General features: G+C 40.9%; 2 protein-coding genes across 3 annotated transcripts; one reads left to right on the top strand and one right to left on the bottom strand.

Moving 5' to 3' along the window:
• Window positions 1-314: 314 nt before the first annotated feature.
• On the bottom strand, window positions 315-2,413 carry LOC123990277 (uncharacterized protein C9orf152-like). The gene is made up of 2 exons (XM_046290866.1): window positions 2,097-2,413; window positions 315-1,267 (listed from the first exon to the last, which is right to left on the bottom strand). The coding sequence occupies exons 1-2, from the start codon at window positions 2,323-2,325 to the stop codon at window positions 756-758; spliced, it is 741 nt and encodes a 246-aa protein (XP_046146822.1). The 5' UTR covers window positions 2,326-2,413; the 3' UTR covers window positions 315-755.
• Window positions 2,414-10,292: 7,879 nt separating this feature from the next.
• On the top strand, window positions 10,293-17,029 carry LOC123990323 (bifunctional endo-1,4-beta-xylanase XylA-like). Of its 2 annotated transcripts, XM_046290916.1 has the most exons (3): window positions 10,293-10,411; window positions 10,514-10,605; window positions 14,897-17,029. In XM_046290916.1, exon 3 carries the CDS (start codon window positions 14,905-14,907, stop codon window positions 15,487-15,489), a length of 585 nt encoding a protein of 194 aa, XP_046146872.1. In that variant the 5' UTR covers window positions 10,293-10,411; window positions 10,514-10,605; window positions 14,897-14,904; the 3' UTR covers window positions 15,490-17,029. The 2 variants fall into 2 exon arrangements, with proteins under 2 accessions (XP_046146872.1, XP_046146871.1); XM_046290915.1 differs by lacking the exon at window positions 10,293-10,411 and having other exon boundaries at window positions 10,471-10,605.
• Window positions 17,030-17,602: the final 573 nt, after the last annotated feature.

The following is a 17,602-nucleotide window of genomic DNA, read 5'->3' as shown; positions in this document are numbered from 1 at the left end:
CTGGCGATCTGTAAATTATGTCTGAGAGTTGGACTGTTCCCCTGGCGATCTGTAAATTATGTCTGAGAGTTGGACTGTTCCCCTGGCGATCTGTAAATTATGTCTGAGATTATGTTCCCCAGTGAAAGTTGCACCCATGGTTTGGGGTTAGATTAGGAGATGGCTCGGTCCTCATATTACGATGCTACCAACACGATTGGAGTTTAGCCTAAAACAAAATGCAGCGAGAGACTGACACAAATGACAACACAGAATAGTAGAAGCGAAGGAAAGAACATCAAAAGTATGGTACCTTTTTAAAATGACTCAAAGAGTTTTGATGGGATGTTTTAATATTCTATATGCATGTTGAAGTAGCATACTGTACAAAGATATTTAAAAATCACTGCATCATCACACTGTCTGCACATTCCATCTGGATGCCTGGGATTAATCTTACTTTATGACAATAATAGGCTATGCACACCAGAGAATAATCAGTCATGTTCCACTCATTTGTTCAGTGACAGTCCTGCAGACTCACTGGGGAAAATATATTCCCTTCTCAAACAAACACATTTAGGCTCCAATGAGATGAAACTCAAACGTTAACGTACGGGTGTACGGGTCCAACACAGGGTCAGGCACAGCAACGTACATGACATCATTAACATGGAAATGGCTGCATAGCAAATGTCCTTATAGCAACTCAACAATAATGTTTTTAATGCAGAAACATATAACACATATTGCACTATAGCAGACTCCCTCTCTTATCAGAATGATGTGTACATCCCAAGTCTCCTGGCAGCCTCGGACTTCTTGGGCCCTTTTCGCTGGGGGAAGGGGTAGTGGTGAAGGGGGCTGGAGGAGAACTGAGGTGGCTGCTGGCCCCCAAAACTCAGTTGTCTGGACAAAACGACTGGGGCTGAGAACTTCAGGGAGCCTGAAATGCTGTTACTGGAACTCAACTCTTCAGAATGGAAAGAAGTAGAATCCCCCATTACTTTGTCACTGGATGTCTCAGGACAGTCCTCAGAGAGCGAAGTCAAACTCGAAGAATTGCTGCCGGTGAATGTGGGGTTCGGATGAGGTGCTATGATACTGTTGGTCCGTCGGTGGATTCCTAAGTGTGTGTACCATGGAGTCATCTCCAGATGCCTAACAAAATCAAGCTCAGCCTCTGACACCGTCCTCTTCCTCTCATGTGTGCTCTTCATCTCCTGGTTGACCGGGACCATGTTGACCAGGGCTTTCCCACTGATCTCTGTTGCGTCATCAGCTGATACTGTCGGGAAATAGAATAGAAAAGACAGGTTAACAGACATTTGCAATCAACCTTTCAGCTCAGAAAAAATAAAACAATGAAGTGCTTACTTATGTAGTCATGTTATAACAAAAATATAACTTGTGTTCAAATGACACACATGGACACACACACACACACTTCCAGAAGCCTATAGCCTAGCCAACAGATCTGACCTTCTTGCTTACAGCTGCATTAGGTTTGGATAGACTTCCTGTACATATTGCCTAAACTACCTCGTACCCTTGCACATTGACTCGCGCTGGTACTCCTTGTATATGGCCTCGTTAATGTGATTTATTGTGTTACTTTTTTCAATTAGCAAATGTTCTTACATTTTTACTTCTGCGTTGTTGGGAATGGGCTCAAATTAGCATTTCATGGTAAAGTCTACAACACTTTTATTCCATTGGCGCATGTGACAAATACACTTTTATTTGAATGGGACAATTTTAAAGGACAAGGCATTTGTCATCCCTGGATTGAGGTATGTTTTCTGAATAATATATTGCAGGGGCTCCACAGGTGTTCACGAAGGAAGTCTGTCCGACCCTCGCGCAGCTGTAAGGGTCAGGTCTACTGGCTACAGTAACTGCCATTGTTGTTGTTCAAAGCAGACGGATCAGGATAATCAGTTGTATGAAGAAACAAAAGTAGCCCAGACTAATTCAGTCAAAACTACTGAAATTCACATGATATAAATCCAGTATAGATACAAAAGACCAAGGAAGCAGAACATCGGCCTGTTGCCAGACAAAACTGGTTGTGTGCATGCCAAGCTCGCACAGCACTCATCGAAAGAGTTGCCTACCTTGTCTGAATAAAACCACCCGGGTCTTTTGTTTCTCTTTAGTGCAGTTGTACTGTTCTCTCAAAAGTGCAATGTCCTGGTTCATCCTGGCTCGGTCCGCGACAATTTCGCGTTGGTCCTCGTCCTCAACCAAATGACTCACGTCTACCGCTGTTTCCCTACGACTCCGGGATCTTATCGGTTCACAGGAACACGTCGAATTGCAACAGGAGCACCAGGGCGACAACATCCTGTTTGCATAGACGACCTATTTAGATTTTTATTTCCCCAATCAAAAGAAGGCACAACTGACAGAATGAAAAGTTGTCTATTTAACTACCTGCCGCATGTAGAATAGCCCACGGCACTGTGTGCATCTGATTAGGTGTGTAGTGTAACCTATGTACAGTGGTTCTGCAGTTTAATTGATGTGCAAACAACTGAGGAGAATTGAAGGTTAGCCTTTTCTTTTACAAAAGACCAATTAGGTGCAGTACAATGTGTAGTTTAGCTAGTTATGGTAAAAGGTGAAAACTGCTTATCTGTATAATAGAATAAAGTAAAATAGGTGAATAGGTTAGTATGACTTTATATAATACAATATTATAAGTAATGCATGCAGTAAACTATGCTACACAAGCATTAAGTTACGTTTGAGTCTTCATACTATATAATCTAGTAAGTGTGCTTTTTAAAAATGATCTAGCCCTAACAATCTAAATTCATTTACATGTTTATGCATTATGTTCTAGAAAGATCTTTTGAATGACCCACTTGTTACTTGGACTAGTTGGCACTGGCGCACAGCACAGTATATTGACACAACAGTGTTGTTGAAGTTGTGGGTGAGTCCTGCTTTGGAGGGGTGGCATAAATGGATGACATGGTGACACATCTAACAGGTGTATCTGCGCTGTAAAACCCTTCACAGGAAATATGCCCTCAGTTTAATGCTTGGCAATTAGGCCTATTCACACATCATTCCTTTGCTCCATTATTACTGCCTGGAAAATGGGTATTTCTCCTTACTAAAGCATTAAGGCAAGTGTTTCAAAGATATCAGTAGGCCTACCACAGGGATTGTCTATGCAAACACTCCCTCTTCCATGAATTGTTCAAAGGGACCTGTGGATTTCCTGTTTCTGAAAAAGAAGCAGAGGGCTGCTGATACAGCAAATTAAAGAACTCAATGGGGGGGGGGGGGGGGGTCTCTCTCTCAAAAGATAACTTTTGATTTAAAAAAGTAATCAGAATAGCCGGTAATGATTAACATGAATAACGCCAAGGACAGAGTAGTGACTGCAGAGTCAAAAAGGGCTCAATCAAGCGTGCACATTCTATAGGAACGCACCCCAGTGTACTGTAGCTCGCCAGTCACTACACCACCCACTGCAAACCACATCATTTCGCCGTAGAAAAGTGGTTAATATTCAGTTGAGATGATGATCAATGAAATGTCAACCTTTATTCAACCACTGAAAAGACAGACAGAAGTTTGTGCAAGTACATAGTGCAAGTGATCAATACAGTATGAAATTCTGTTCAGATATCTATATTGTGAAGATCTCCACAGATATCTAACCTTTGTATGCTATCTTGAACATGCACATGTTCTATGATTACATAATATGACTTTTATAGTTACAGTAACCTCAACAATATGGCAATGGATGGGTTAGTCATTTTAAGGTTGAATAAAAACGGTTAAATTTGTTTGTAAGATAGCCTTAACTTTAGGACATTTACTGTATTACAAGTCATATCAAATTGTGTTAGGTTGACAATGCAACCAAATATCAACATTTTCATGAAGATGTATGTAATTCTTGCATAGTTTAATTTGAGCCACTGGCTTAATTTTAATCTTTAACTTTTTGGGGGGGGGGGTTTAGTTGGAGACGTAAATCCAACATATTTGTTAATTTGTCGACAAGTTAATAGGCTATTTACTGTCTTGCAAAAGTGATGATGAATTGTGTTTGGTTGTCAATGCAACCAAATGTCAACATTTAAAGGAGATGTATATGTTGTGCCACTGATTTTAGTCTGATTTGAATTCCAGTTGGTCTACAAATTAATCATTGATATGTTGGATTCACCTCTGCATCTCAAACAAAAATCAAAGTTAAAGAATAGGACTAAATCTAATTCAACCTTAAACTTGTCATTTGATTTAGTCCTGTTCTTTAACTTTTTTTTAACACTTTTAAAAACTTTTCTTTAACTTTAATTTTTGGATGAAATGGAGATGTGAATCAAACATATTCATTATTAACTTGAAGATTCAATTTGACATCAACCGAAGCTTGAAACCCTAGAAAGTATTCAGACCCCTTTTGTTTTACGTTACAGCCTTATTCAAAAATGTATTAAATTGTTTTTTCCCCTCATCAATCTACATCCATAATGACTAAGAAAAAATAGTTTTAGACGTTTTTGCTAATTTATATGAACAACAAAAAAATATCACATATACATAAGTATTCAGACCCTTTACTCAGTACTTTGTTGAAGCACCTTTGGCAGCAATACAGCATCTAGTCTTCTTGAGTATGACGCTACAAGCTTGGCACACCTGTATTTGTCAGCATTTCACTGTATTCGGGACACGTGACAAATACAATTTGATTTGATTTGGGGAGTTTTCTCATTCTTCTCTGCAGATCCTCTCAAGGGCTGTCAGGTTGGATTGAGCATTGCTGCGCAGTATTTTCAGGTCTCTCCAGAGATGTTCGATCGGTTTCAAGTCCGGGCTCTGGCTGGACGACTCAAGGACATTCAGAGACTCCGTCGTTTTCTTGTTGGAAGGTGCAATAATAGTGTTTAATATGATTTTTGAATGACTACCTCATCTCTGTACCCCACACATGCAATTATACTATATGTAAGGTCCCTCATTCAAACAGTGAATTTCAAACACAGATTCAACCATGAAGACCAGGGAGGTTTTCCAATGCATCGCAAATAAGGGCACCTATTGGTAGATGACTAAAAAAATATATAAAAAAACACTGAATATCCCTTTGAGCATGATTAAGTTATTAATTACACTTTGGATGTGGTATCAATACACCCAGTCACTACGAAGATACAGGAGACCTTCCTAACTCAGTTGCCGGAGAGGAAGGAAACCGCTCAGGGATTTCACCATGAGGCCAATCGTGACATTAAAACAGTTACAGAGTTTAATAGCTGTGATAGGAGAAAACTGAGGATGGATCAACAACATTGTAGTTACTCCACAATACTAACCTAATTTGACAGAGTGAAAAGAAGGAAACCTGTAAAGAATAAAAAATATTTTAAAACATGCATCCTGTTTGCAACAAGGCACTAAAGCAATACTGCAAAAAATGTGGCAAAGCAATTCACTTTTTGTCCTAAATTCAAAGTGTTATGTTTGGGCCAAATCCAATAAAACACATTACTGAGTACCACTCTCAATATTTTTAAGCATAGTGGTGGCTGCATCATGTTATGGGTATGCTTGTAACTGTTAAGGACTGAGTAGTTTTCCGGGGATAAAAAAGACATTGCATAAAGCTAAGCACCGGCAGAAAAAAACTGTCTCAGTCTGCTTTCCATCAGACACTGCGAGATTAATTCACATTTCAGCAGGACAATAACCTAAAACACAAGGCCAAATCTACACCGGAGTTGCTTACCAAGACACAGTGAATGTTTCTGAGTGGTCGAGTTAAAGTTTTGAGTTAAATCTACTTGAAAATCTATGTCAAGACCTGAAAATGGTTGTCTAGCAATGATCAACAACAAATTTGACAGAGCTTGAAGAATTTTGTAAAGAATAATGGGCAAATGTTGCACAATCCCGTTGTGGTAAGCTCTTAAAGACTTACCCAGATAGACTCACAGCTGTAATCACTGCCAAAGGTGCTTCGACAAAGCATTGACTCATGGGTGTGAATACTTATGTAAATAAGATATTTCTGCATTTAATTTTCAAAACATTTGCAAACATTTCTAGAAACAATTTTTCACTTTGTCATTATGGGGTATTGTGTTTAAATGGGTCAGAAAAAAAACTATTTAATCCATTTTGAATTCAGCCTGTAAGTTACAGCCTGTAACACAATAAAATGTGGAATAAGTCAAGGGGTATGAATACATTCTGAAGGCACTGTATCAATTTGTTTTGTTTAACCCTGGGATGAATTGAAACAATAGCTGTTGATGACTTCGCAAATGCTATTTAGGCATAAATAGTATAATATATATATATATATATATATATATATATATATATATATATATATATATATATATATATATATATATATATATATATATATATATATATATATATATATATATATATATGACTTATAGAGTATGGTTCTGTTTCTTTAGCTGTGTTTATTTAAAAAATCACAAATTCTCATGTTCATCATCTCCAGCACCACGCCAACATCAACATATTGAAAATGGTGCATTTCTATATCTTGTGGTAAAAAATATATATTTCTCTAAGTATTTCCAATGACATCAAATCAAATAACATTTTATTCGTCACATGCTACAAATACAACAGGTGTAGTAGACCTTACCGTTAAATGCTTACCTTACTTACAGGCCCTTGACCAACAATGTAGTTTTTTTTAAAAGTAAGTAAGAAACATTTGCTAAATAAACTAAAGGAAAACAAGTAACACAATAAAATAACTATAACGAGGCTATATACAATGGGTACCGGTACCGAGTCAATGTGCAGGGGTACAGGGTAGTCAAAATAATTGAGGTAATATGTACATGTAGGTAGGGGAAAAGTGACTATGCATAGATAATAAAAAGAGAATATCAGCAGCGTATGTGAAGAGTGTGTGTGTGTGTGTGTGTGTGTGTGTGTGTGTGTGTGTGTGTGTGTGTGTGTGTGTGTGTGTGTGTGTGTGTGTGTGTGTGTGTGTGTGTGTGTGTGTGTGTGTGTGTGTGTGTGTGTGTGTGTGTGTGTGTGTGGTGTCAATATGCATGTGTTTTGTGTGTGTGTGTCCAAGTGTGTGTGTGATGGAATGTCAGTGTAGTATGTGTGAGTGTGGTGTGTGTACATGGAGTCAGTGCAAAAAATAAAAATAAACTAAGGGGGTCAATGTAAATAGGCCTGGTAACCATTTGATTAACTGTTCAGCAGTCTTATGGCTTGGGGGTAGAAGCTGTCAAGGAGCCTTTTTGTTTCAGACTCGGCGCTCCGGTACCGCTTGCTGTGATGGTAGCAGAGAGAACAGCCTATGGCTTGGATGGCTGGAGTCTTTGACAATTTTTCAGTCCTTCCTCTGACACTGCCTGGTATAGAGGTCCTGGATGGCAGGGAGCTCGGCCCCAGTCACGTACTGAGGCGTACGCATTACCCTCGGTAGCGACTTGCGGTCGCCGAGCTGAGCTTGCGGATGCCGAGCTGTTGCCATACCAAGCGGTGATGGAACCAATCAGGATGTTCTCGATGGTGCATCTGAATAACATTTTTTGAATCTGAGTTCCCATGCCAAATCTTTTCAGCCTCCTGAGGGGGAATAAGCATTGTCGTGCCCTCCTTACAACCGTGTTGGTGTATTTGGACCATGATAGGTCCTTAGTGATGTGGACACCAAGGAACATGAAGCTGTCAGTGAAGACACTTGCCAACTCGTCAGCACATGCTCTGAGTATGCGTCCTGGTAATCCATCTGGTTCAGCGGCCTTGTGAATGTTAATTGGTTTAAAGGTCTTACTCACATTGGCACACACTGTCATCCAGAACAGCTGGTGCTCTAATGCACGGATCAGTGTTGCTTGCCTCGAAGCAAACATAGAAGGCATTTAGCTCGTCTGGTAGGCTTGCGTAATTGGGCTGTTTGCAAGCCCTGTCACATCCAACGAGCATCAGAGCTGGTGTAGTAGGATTCGTTCTTAGTCCTATATTGACACTTTGCCTGTTTGATGGTTCTTTGGAGGGTGTAGCATGATTTCTTATAAGTGTCCAGATTAGTGTCCCACCTCTTGAAAGTGACAGCTCTAGCCTTTAATTTAGTGTGGATGTTGCCTGTAATCGATGGCTTTTATTTGGAATATGTACGTACATACGGTCACTGCGGGGACGTCAACTTCAATGCACTTATTTATGAAGCTGGTGACTGATGTGGTATACTCCTCAATGCCATCGAATGAATCCCGGAACATATTCCAGACTGCTAGCAAAACAGTCCTGTAGCTTAGCGTCCACGTCATCGGACCACTTTCATATTGAGCACGTCACTGGTACTTCCTGTTTGAGCTTTGGCTTGTAAGCAGGAATCTGGAGGATAGAGTTATGGCCAGATTTGCCAAATGAAGTTTTTTTCTCTAGTTGCACGTGAAATGTTGGTAGGAATTAGGTAAAACTGACATTTTCCTGCATTAAAGTCCCCGGCCACTAGGAACGGTGCCTCTGGATGACAATTTTCTTGTTTGCTTATGGCCTTATACAGCTCATTGAGCGCAGTCTTAGTGCCAGCGGTAAATAGACAGCAATGAAGAATATAGTTGAAAACTATCTCGCTAAATAGTGTGATCTACAGCTTATGATGAGGTACTCAGGCAAGCAAAACCTTGAAACTTCCTTAATATTAGATATTGCGCACTAGCTGTTGTTGACAAAGAGACACACCCCATCCCCACAGATCTTACTGGAGGCTGATGTTCTGCATGGAAAACCCAGCTAACTGTATATTACCCATATCCTTGATCAGCCACGACTAGGTGAAACATAGGATATTACCGTTTTGAAAGTCCTGTTGCTAGGATAGTCTTGAACAAACCTTATCCAGTTTATTCTCCAGTGATTGCACGTTCTCCAGTGGATTATCCACTCGCCAACGCAGTCTCGCCAGGCATCCGGCTCATTGACCTCTATAGCGGCGTCTCCTCTTCTTACGAATGACAGGGATTTGGGCCTTATATATATCCTTCACGTCAGACTCATTAAATAAAAACTCCTTGTCCAGTTTGAGGTGTGTTATCACGGTTCTAATGTCCAGAAGCTCTTTTCAGTAATATGAAACGATGGCGGAAACATTATGTACAATTGATCAGGCAATTAGTAGACAATTAGTAGGTCATGTCTAATTAAAATTGGTAAAAATCACACGATGCACACCAATGATGTCATTGGAAAAACGTATCTATTAAAACACACTATTTTCACATATGTCGATGTTGGGGTGGTACTGGAGGTTTTGATATCAGCACTCAACTTGAAGGGCTATTATAACTACATTGTGTGTGTAATACTTCCTAGGCACGCATATATTTGAGTTAACACGGAAGAGGAGAAAAAACGACCAATCAGAGGCTACATTATTATAGCTTTGCTTATCTTGAAAACGTAGTCTCTCAAGTAACCCATTAGTGTGTGCCACTATTATTTGACTGTCAAGATTTAGTAGGCAACTTATTTAGGTCTGTTCATTCACTGCATTTGATGGGCATTTGATGGGCATTTTCTTCACTCATTCTGGATTTCGGGCTTGGAGCCAGACAGTTTCATTGTTTATTCATAACTAACATGTTTAATCTACTGCAGCTGCTCACTCAATCCATTTCCCCAATGTTGTGTTCAGCTGAAGGTGGTTGCTGTTGATGGGAACCTCAATGTTGTCCACCGGAACAATGTGCAGTTTGACAGTGAACTGTCACAATTCAGGTAAAACAACAATGAACTAAAGAGAGAAATACGTGCACTCCATAATGTTTTGGATGATTTGTGTTAACAAACAAACCACTTTGTTTATTTATTTTCCTCCAAGGACTCAGGGAGGGTCCATATCCATGTAGACAGGCTTACTGTCACTCCTTCAGTGGTCATGTTGGTTAAGGTTGTAGTGCACCATGAATAGTACACTACTTTATAGTGCACAAGTACAACTATTTGCTCAGCTCAGTTTACTCTGTTCAAACAATTACATAGCTGAAGTAGTCCATTACTCACCTCTCAGCCGTTATTCAGTTGAGTTCAAAGGTAGGGCCTACAACAGTAAGATCACCAAAAGTGTTGTAACAAATCCATTACACTGCCTGAAACTATAAGATTTATGAAACTAATTTAATTTTACTGCAGATAATTAATATTTTGGAAAAATATGAAATTATCTTTCCACTATCTCCATTATCTCTCCACTATCTTCAGCAGAAATACACAACCCTTTGAATCAACAGTCATCAAGATCGGATTCAAGTGGAATCCACTTGTAATAGGAATGCTACTGGCAGAGCCAATCGTGTTTTAGTCCTGTGATTTGAACTGAGACATTCCATGGGGATTTCCAAGGCACTTGACCTGGTCGTTGAAAGCCCTATGTGGGAGTGGCCAGGTGTGTGGACTGTACTAGTAATATATTAAAGTGCTCAATTTTGTATTTTGATTAAAGTCAAGCAACACATGTATTGTATTTCATAATTTCCATTTTTAACAGCAACATAGCAGTATGTACTGGAGGAAAGGAACCAAACAAGCTCTCAGTGATCTCATCTCAATCCAGGAAAAAGTTTGTATGAACTTCTGCAGGTAAGTTGCCCTATAGATAGCATGGATAGTTTCTATACTCTCAGTGCAACAGTGACATGCAAAATAAAAAAATGATCTATTTTTAACATTTTTTAAATTTATCGTCCTATAAAATGGCATTTAACTTTGCACATACAGTTCAGTATAAGCAACAAACAGATTACAAACATGATTTTTGATACAGTGCCCTGTTTTTCTCAGAGTATTGATGTTGGTAAATGTCAAATGGGTGGTATCCGCATGGTTAAGAGTTAATACATTAACTTCCTTTTTGTGGGTAAAAAAAATGGATACATTGCAAGCACAGCCGACCATATATAGACAAATATTTGTTGATTAATCCAACACTAACACTCAAACCCTGAGATATATTCAGTTACTGAAGGGGATCTTTTTATCTCAGTCAATTTGCAAGTCTAAAAGGACCATGAGAAGGAGTTGCTTTCTGCATTGACTGACCTTCATGTCTTAAAGTAATGATGGACTGTCATTTCTCTTTGCTTATTTGAGCTGCTCTTGCCATAATATGGACTTGGTTTCTTACCAAATAGGGCTATCATCTGTATACCACCCATACCTTGTCACAACACAACTGATTGGCTCAAATGCAATAAGAAGGGGAAAAAATCCACAAATGAACTTTTAACAAGGCACACCTGTTAATTGAAATGCATTCCAGGTGACTATTTTATTTAAAAAAATATTTTCCAACTTTATTTAACCAGGTATGCCAGTTGAGAACAAGTTCTCATGTACAACTGCGACCTGGCCAAAATAAAGCAAAGCAGTGTGACAAAAACAACAACACAGAGTTACACATAAACAAATGTACAGTCAATAACACAAAAGAAAAGAAAAATAAATAGATCTATGTACAGTGTGTGCAAATGTAGAAGAGTAGGGGGGTAGGCAATAAATAGGCCCTGGCAGTGAAAATAATGACAATATAGCGGTAATACTGGAGTGATAGATGTGCAGATGATGAATGTGCAAGTAGAGGGTGCAAAAAGAGCAAAAAATACTGGGGTGCAAAAGAGCAAGAGGGTAAGTAATAATATTTTGTATTTATTTTTTATTTCACCTTTATTTAACCAGGTAGGCAAGTTGAGAAGAAGTTCTCATTTACAATTGCGACCTGGCCAAGATAAAACAAAAAAGCAATAAAAGCAATAAAGCATAATATGGGGATGAGGTAGTCGGGTGGGCTATTTACAGATTGGCTGTGTAAATGTACAGTGATCGGTAAGCTGCTCTGACAGCTGATGTTTAAAGTTAGAGAGGGAGATATAAGACTCCAGCTTCAGAGATTTTTGAATTCGTACCAGTTATTGGCAGCAGAGATTTGGAAGGAAAGGCGGCCAAAGTAAATGTTGCCTTTGGGGATGACCAGTGCAATATACCTGCTGGAGTGCGTGCTGCAGGTGGGTGTTGCTATGGTGACCAGTGAGCTGAGAAAAGGCTTTACCTAAGCAAAGACTTATAGGACCACCCATACGTAGAATGTATGCACACATGACTGTAAGTCGCTTTGGATAAAAGCGTCTGCTAAATGGCATATATTATTATTATTATTATTATATTACCTGGAGCCAGTGGGTTTGGCCAGCCAAAGAGAGCATACAGGTCGCAGTGGTGGGTGGTATATGGGGCTTTGGTGATAAAACAAATGGCACTGTGATAGACTACATCTAGTTTGCTGAGTAGAGTGTTGGGGGCTATTTTGTAAATGACATCGCGGAAGTCAAGGATTGGTAGGATAGTCAGTTTTACGAGGATATGTTTGGCGGCATTAGTGAAGGAGGCTTTTGTTGGCCGGGGTGTTAAGCATGTCCAAGTTTAGGTCACCTAACAGTACAAACTCTGAAGATAGATGGGGGGGCGATCAATTCACATATGGTGTCCAGGGCACAACTGGGGGCCGAGGGGGGTCTATAACAAGCGGCAACGGTGAGAGACCTATTTCTGGAAAGGTGGATTTTTAAAAGTAGAAGCTTGAATTGTTTGGGCACAGACCTGGATAGTATGACAGAACTCTGCAGGTTATCTCTGCAGTAGATTGCAATTCCGCCCCCTTTGGCAGTTCTATCTTGTCAGAAAATGTTATAGTTAGGGATGGAAATTTCAGGATTTTTGGTTGCCTTCCTAAGCCAGGATTCAGACACGGCTAGAACATCCGGGTTGGTGGAGTGTGCTAAAGCAGTGAATAAAACAAACTTAGGGAGGAGGCTTCTAATGTAACATGCATGAAACCAATGGTTTTACGGTTACAGAAGTCAACAAATGAGAGCGCCTGGGGAATGGGAGTGATGCGGGGGGCGGCAGGGCCTGGATTAACCTCTACATCACCGGAGGAACAGAGGAGGAGTAGGATAAGAGTACGGCTAAAGGCTAAATTAACTGGTCGTCTAGTGCATTCAGAGGGTAACATAGAGTAAAAGGAGCAGGTTTCTGGGCTTGGAAGAATAAATTCAAGTCATAATGTACAGAAAAGGGTATGGTAGGATGTGAGTACAGTGGAAGCAAGCCTAGGCATTGAGTGACGATGAGAGAGGTTTTGTCTCTAGAAGCACCATTTAAGCCAGGTGCTGTCACCGCATGTGTGTGGGGTTGAACATAAGGACTAGCTAAGGCATATTGAGCAGAGCTTGAGGCTATACAGTGAAGTAAGACAAAAATTACTAACCAAAACAATAATAGACAACGATGGATTTGAACCTTGTCAGCTCAGGGATTCGAACTTGCAACCTTTTGGTAACTAGTCCAATGCTCTAACCACTAGGCTACCCTGCCACCCTGTTGATTGAGTACCTTTGTGTTTCAGTATTATTTAGTTAATTATCCTTTCTTCTAATGTTGTCTCGTCCATTTCTGATATACTACAAATAGAAAGTTGAATACAAATTATTTTACCACATTCCTTATCGAGTTGGATTTTGTCGACAGCATCGCTTGGGATCTGTAGCACTGTAAGAAATAATATTTTCACCAAACTTTCAGGATATTCGCCCTCTTTTTCTTTGATACCTTAAGTACCAGATTTTCTCTTATAGATCTAGTCTGTATGTCAAGTAAGGCTCCTCTAAGAAATATGTTCTCCTTTTTATGTCTGTTTCAATCTTATTGACTGACCCTTTCTTTCTCTGTTGTCGCAGCTTTTCGTCACTCATCTAGCAGCTCACCTTCAACTCCTTTATATCTCTACTGACTAACTCAAGTATGCCCAGTTGATCATGTATTGACTTTAACAGATCAGTTTCCACCCTTATCATTCCCAGTGTGGAAAAGCAGAAATCGTCTGTGTCCGTTGAAGTGTCACGTTTTCTTTTGGGGATTGGTTTTGAATGTTTACCCTCCTTCATGTTTGCCTGTGAAGTGCTAATATTAAGTCAAACTTACAGATATTGAATACAACGTTTTTTATCTTGAGGCGATCTGCACAGCTGTGTTCATTCCGCCATCTTACCCTTTCTGTTGTTGGCCAATCAAACCCAATCTCCAGAATTTCAGATTTTTTTTTACACAATATCTTAGTGATCAAATTTAGAGGCAATTTTATCAGTGAATTTATTACAAATGATGTGTGTTTAACAATGTGCACTGTAAAAAGCAATGTAAAATAGTTTATAACATCATTCATGTTCCAACTGTTGTTATTTTTTACATTTATTTCAACAACAACAAGGTTATCAAGGGGATTTTCTCTGTATGTTATCAGCAGCACTGAAACCATGTTGACATTATAATCAAGTCCTGTATCTGTTTTTCGCTTGAATTTCGTTACAATATACAGCAGGGTAAGGGGGAAGGGGGGGGGGGGTCTTGTTTAGCATACAGGGACTGTGTAAAATTATCTCTCTCAGTGGAGCGCACAATTTGACCATACCATTTAAGTCTATCTGTCTCCTGGATTAGCACAGCAGCCTGTGTTTAGGAGAGTTTCCTAAACAATGAAATCTGGTGATATACACAGTAGTAGTAGACCAAGGGGCTGTGATAACATACATTACAGTTTATGAATAACATACAGTCATTTTAAGATTAGTCAGAATGGACTTACTTGGTGGTTGATTAAAGCATTTATAATAATCCAATATAAATGTATACAAATGATGAAATCCTCATGTTAAAGTGTTACCCAAACATGTTGTGCACTTGGTTCCGTATGATCCGCATTTGATTACAACTGTCCTGCATTGAGGTGTACCATGTATTCTATATTATTTATGTTCTTTGGAAAGGTTTGATCAGTCGTTCTGATTTTGTGACATGTTTATTCTTTTCGTTTATTAAGGTTCAGGGATGAATTTGATGGACATATTCAACCAGCAGTGGTCGGAGTCTAGCGAGCAGTGGTCGGAGTCCAGCGAGCAGTGGTTGGAGTCCAACGAGCAGTGGTCGGAGTCCAGCGAGCAGTCTTCGGAGTCCAGTGAGCAGTGGTCGGAGTCCAGCGAGCAGTCTTCGGAGTCCAGCGAGCAGTGGTCGGAGACCGGCGAGCAGTCTTCGGAGTCCGGCGAGCAGTGGTCAGAGTCCGGCGAGCAGTGGTCGGAGTCTGGCGAGCAGTCTTCGGAGTCCAGCGAGCAGTGGTCGGAGTCCAGCGAGCAGTGGTCGGAGTCCAGCGAGCAGTGGTCAGAGTCCAGCGAGCAGTCTTCGGAGTCCAGCGAGCAGTCTTCGGAGTCCGGCGAGCAGTCTTCGGATTCCGGAGAGCAGTCTTCGGAGTCCGGCGAGCAGTCTTCGGAGTCCAGCGAGCAGTGGTCGGAGTCCAGCGAGCAGTGGTCGGAGTCCAGCGAGCAGTCTTCAGAGTCCATCAAGCCGTGGTCGGAGGTCACTGCCCCTAACCTGGAGGCGAGACGGCGAGCCCCTGTTCCATCATCAGGTTTTTGGTAACATTCCCTATGATATAGCATCATACGTACACTTGTTTTTATTGGTGTGTCTATTCTCCTGGTTGTAACTGAGAAAGAATGGAAATCAACTTTTGACCTTAGAATGGGCACATGAAAGGGTGGTCGTGTATGGCTCAGTTGTTAAAGAATGGTGCTTGCAACACCAGGATTGTGGGTTTGATTACTGGGACCACCCATACATAAAATGAATGCTTGTATCACTGTCACTTTGGGTATATGGCATATTTTAGAGGGTGTTTAATATTTTTTATTGTAAAATAATACATTTTTGGTAAAAGGGTTTGGGTGGGGTCATGTGTGCATAGTGTCCCCCAGTCTTTGCTATCACCTCATGTTTGTATTTGAAGAGTTGCAGGTCAGCTTGAGGGCTCCAGCTATAACTGGGTAAACAACTGGGGCCATCGACCCAGCTCTCCTCGTCTGTCTTTAGATATGACTCAGCCATATAAAGGCGACCACTGGTCCAGCTACAATCTCCACAGGAAAAGCTGATGACTCCTAAAGCTAACGCTGGGTAATATATATTATAAACTGGGGGGTTTGAGCTCTGAATGCTGATTGGCTGAACCCCGTAGTGTATCAAAACGTATAAGGGAATAACTCGCTGCTCTGAACTCCTCTTCTGATATACCTCGCCTGGTTCCCCTCCACAGGGGCCTGTCTCTCCTTACTATTTCACTCGCTATGGCTTCTCAGTGGACTGCAAAGTGGTGGCATTCCCTGGGGACAACCCAGGTTGCTCTGTAGCTGTCTTTGTCAGGGGCTTCTGTTTTGATTTCCTCCTCCTGTCATTCTGTCATTTAGCCTCTGGGTGGCAGTAGCACTGTACTGATGGCATTGATCTGCTCCATTAATCCTCAGCTCCTCCACTCCTATTCTACACATGGATGTTGTGTAGATTCTAATGTGAGTGCATGGCGGCGGTGGTCACATGTTCACCCTCTTCCCAGGCAGCTGGATATGAACCCGATGAACAGAGAGAGGAGCTGGCCCCTCGCCAAGCAAGCAGCCCTTGTTTAGGACCACGACCATTCCTGCCTATGCTGTGTGCTGCCCATGTCTGTAGACTAGAATGTCACGGCAGGCCAGCTGAGCATAAACACAGACCCTGACAGGCTTCAGCCCGCTCCGCCCTCTACGCTAGTCCGCTCAGCAGTGTCATCTGCGTAAAAGGGGCTTTGTGACCAATAAAAAGACGGGCAACGCCCAGATTGCAGGTGGTTGAGCCAGCCTGAGGCACAGTCCATTGAGATTGAACTCTTTCAGTACAGCTCGGTGTGAGCAGTCAAACAATAGCAAATGGACTAATTGATACAGCTGTGTAATTGCCTGGCTATAATTCATTTTGATCAATGGTGTGATACAGTATGTCAAGGTAGGCAGGATACATAAGGGGATGGTTAGTGCAGTAAAAATGGAAGGAGGCTTCATGCTAAGATTTAAAATGGTTTTCCAATTGATATATACACTGAACTGAAATATAAATGCAACGTAAAGTGTTGATCCCATGTTTCATGAGCTGAAATAAAAGATCCCAGAAATGTTTCATACGCACAAAAAGCGTATTTCTTTCAAATGTTGGGCACACATTTGTTTACATCTCTGTTAGTGAGCATTTCTCCTTTGCCAAGATAATCCACCCACCTGACAGGTGTGGCATATCAAGAAGCTGATTAAACAGCATGCTCATTACACAGGTGCACCTTGTGCTGGGAACAATAAAAAGCCACTCTAAAATGTGCAGTTTTGTCACACAACACAATGCCACAGAATTTGCCTCAAAACTTGCCCCAAGTGCAATTTCCATGCTGAATGCAGGAATGTCTACCAGAGCTGTTGCCAGAGAATTTAACATTAATTTCTCTACCATAAGCCGCCTCCAATGTCGTTTTGGAGAACCGCAGAGCACATGTATGGCGTCGTGTGGGCGAGCAGTTTGCTAATCTCAACATTGTAAACAGAGTGCCCCATTGTGGCAGTGGGGTTATGGTATGGGCAGGCATAAGCTACACTATGAACAATGAACACTATGAGCAATTTGAATGCACAGAAATACCGTGACGGGATCCTAAGCCCCATTGTGAGGTCCATTT

Source organism: Oncorhynchus gorbuscha, linkage group LG12 (assembly GCF_021184085.1).
Source record: "Oncorhynchus gorbuscha isolate QuinsamMale2020 ecotype Even-year linkage group LG12, OgorEven_v1.0, whole genome shotgun sequence".
In the NCBI taxonomy this organism is placed as follows: domain Eukaryota; kingdom Metazoa; phylum Chordata; class Actinopteri; order Salmoniformes; family Salmonidae; genus Oncorhynchus; species Oncorhynchus gorbuscha.
This window is presented reverse-complemented; position numbering and strand designations above follow the sequence as displayed.

Excerpts from the sequence above, each read along its gene's own strand:
- LOC123990277 (XM_046290866.1), bottom strand. The coding sequence starts at position 2,325 with ATGTTGTCGCCCTGGTGCTCCTGTTGCAATTCGACGTGTTCCTGTGAA. Across the intron at positions 1,268-2,096 it reads GGTGGTTTTATTCAGACAAG|TATCAGCTGATGACGCAACA; the intron begins GTAGGCAACTCT and ends ATTTCCCGACAG.
- LOC123990323 (XM_046290916.1), top strand. The coding sequence starts at position 14,905 with ATGAATTTGATGGACATATTCAACCAGCAGTGGTCGGAGTCTAGCGAG.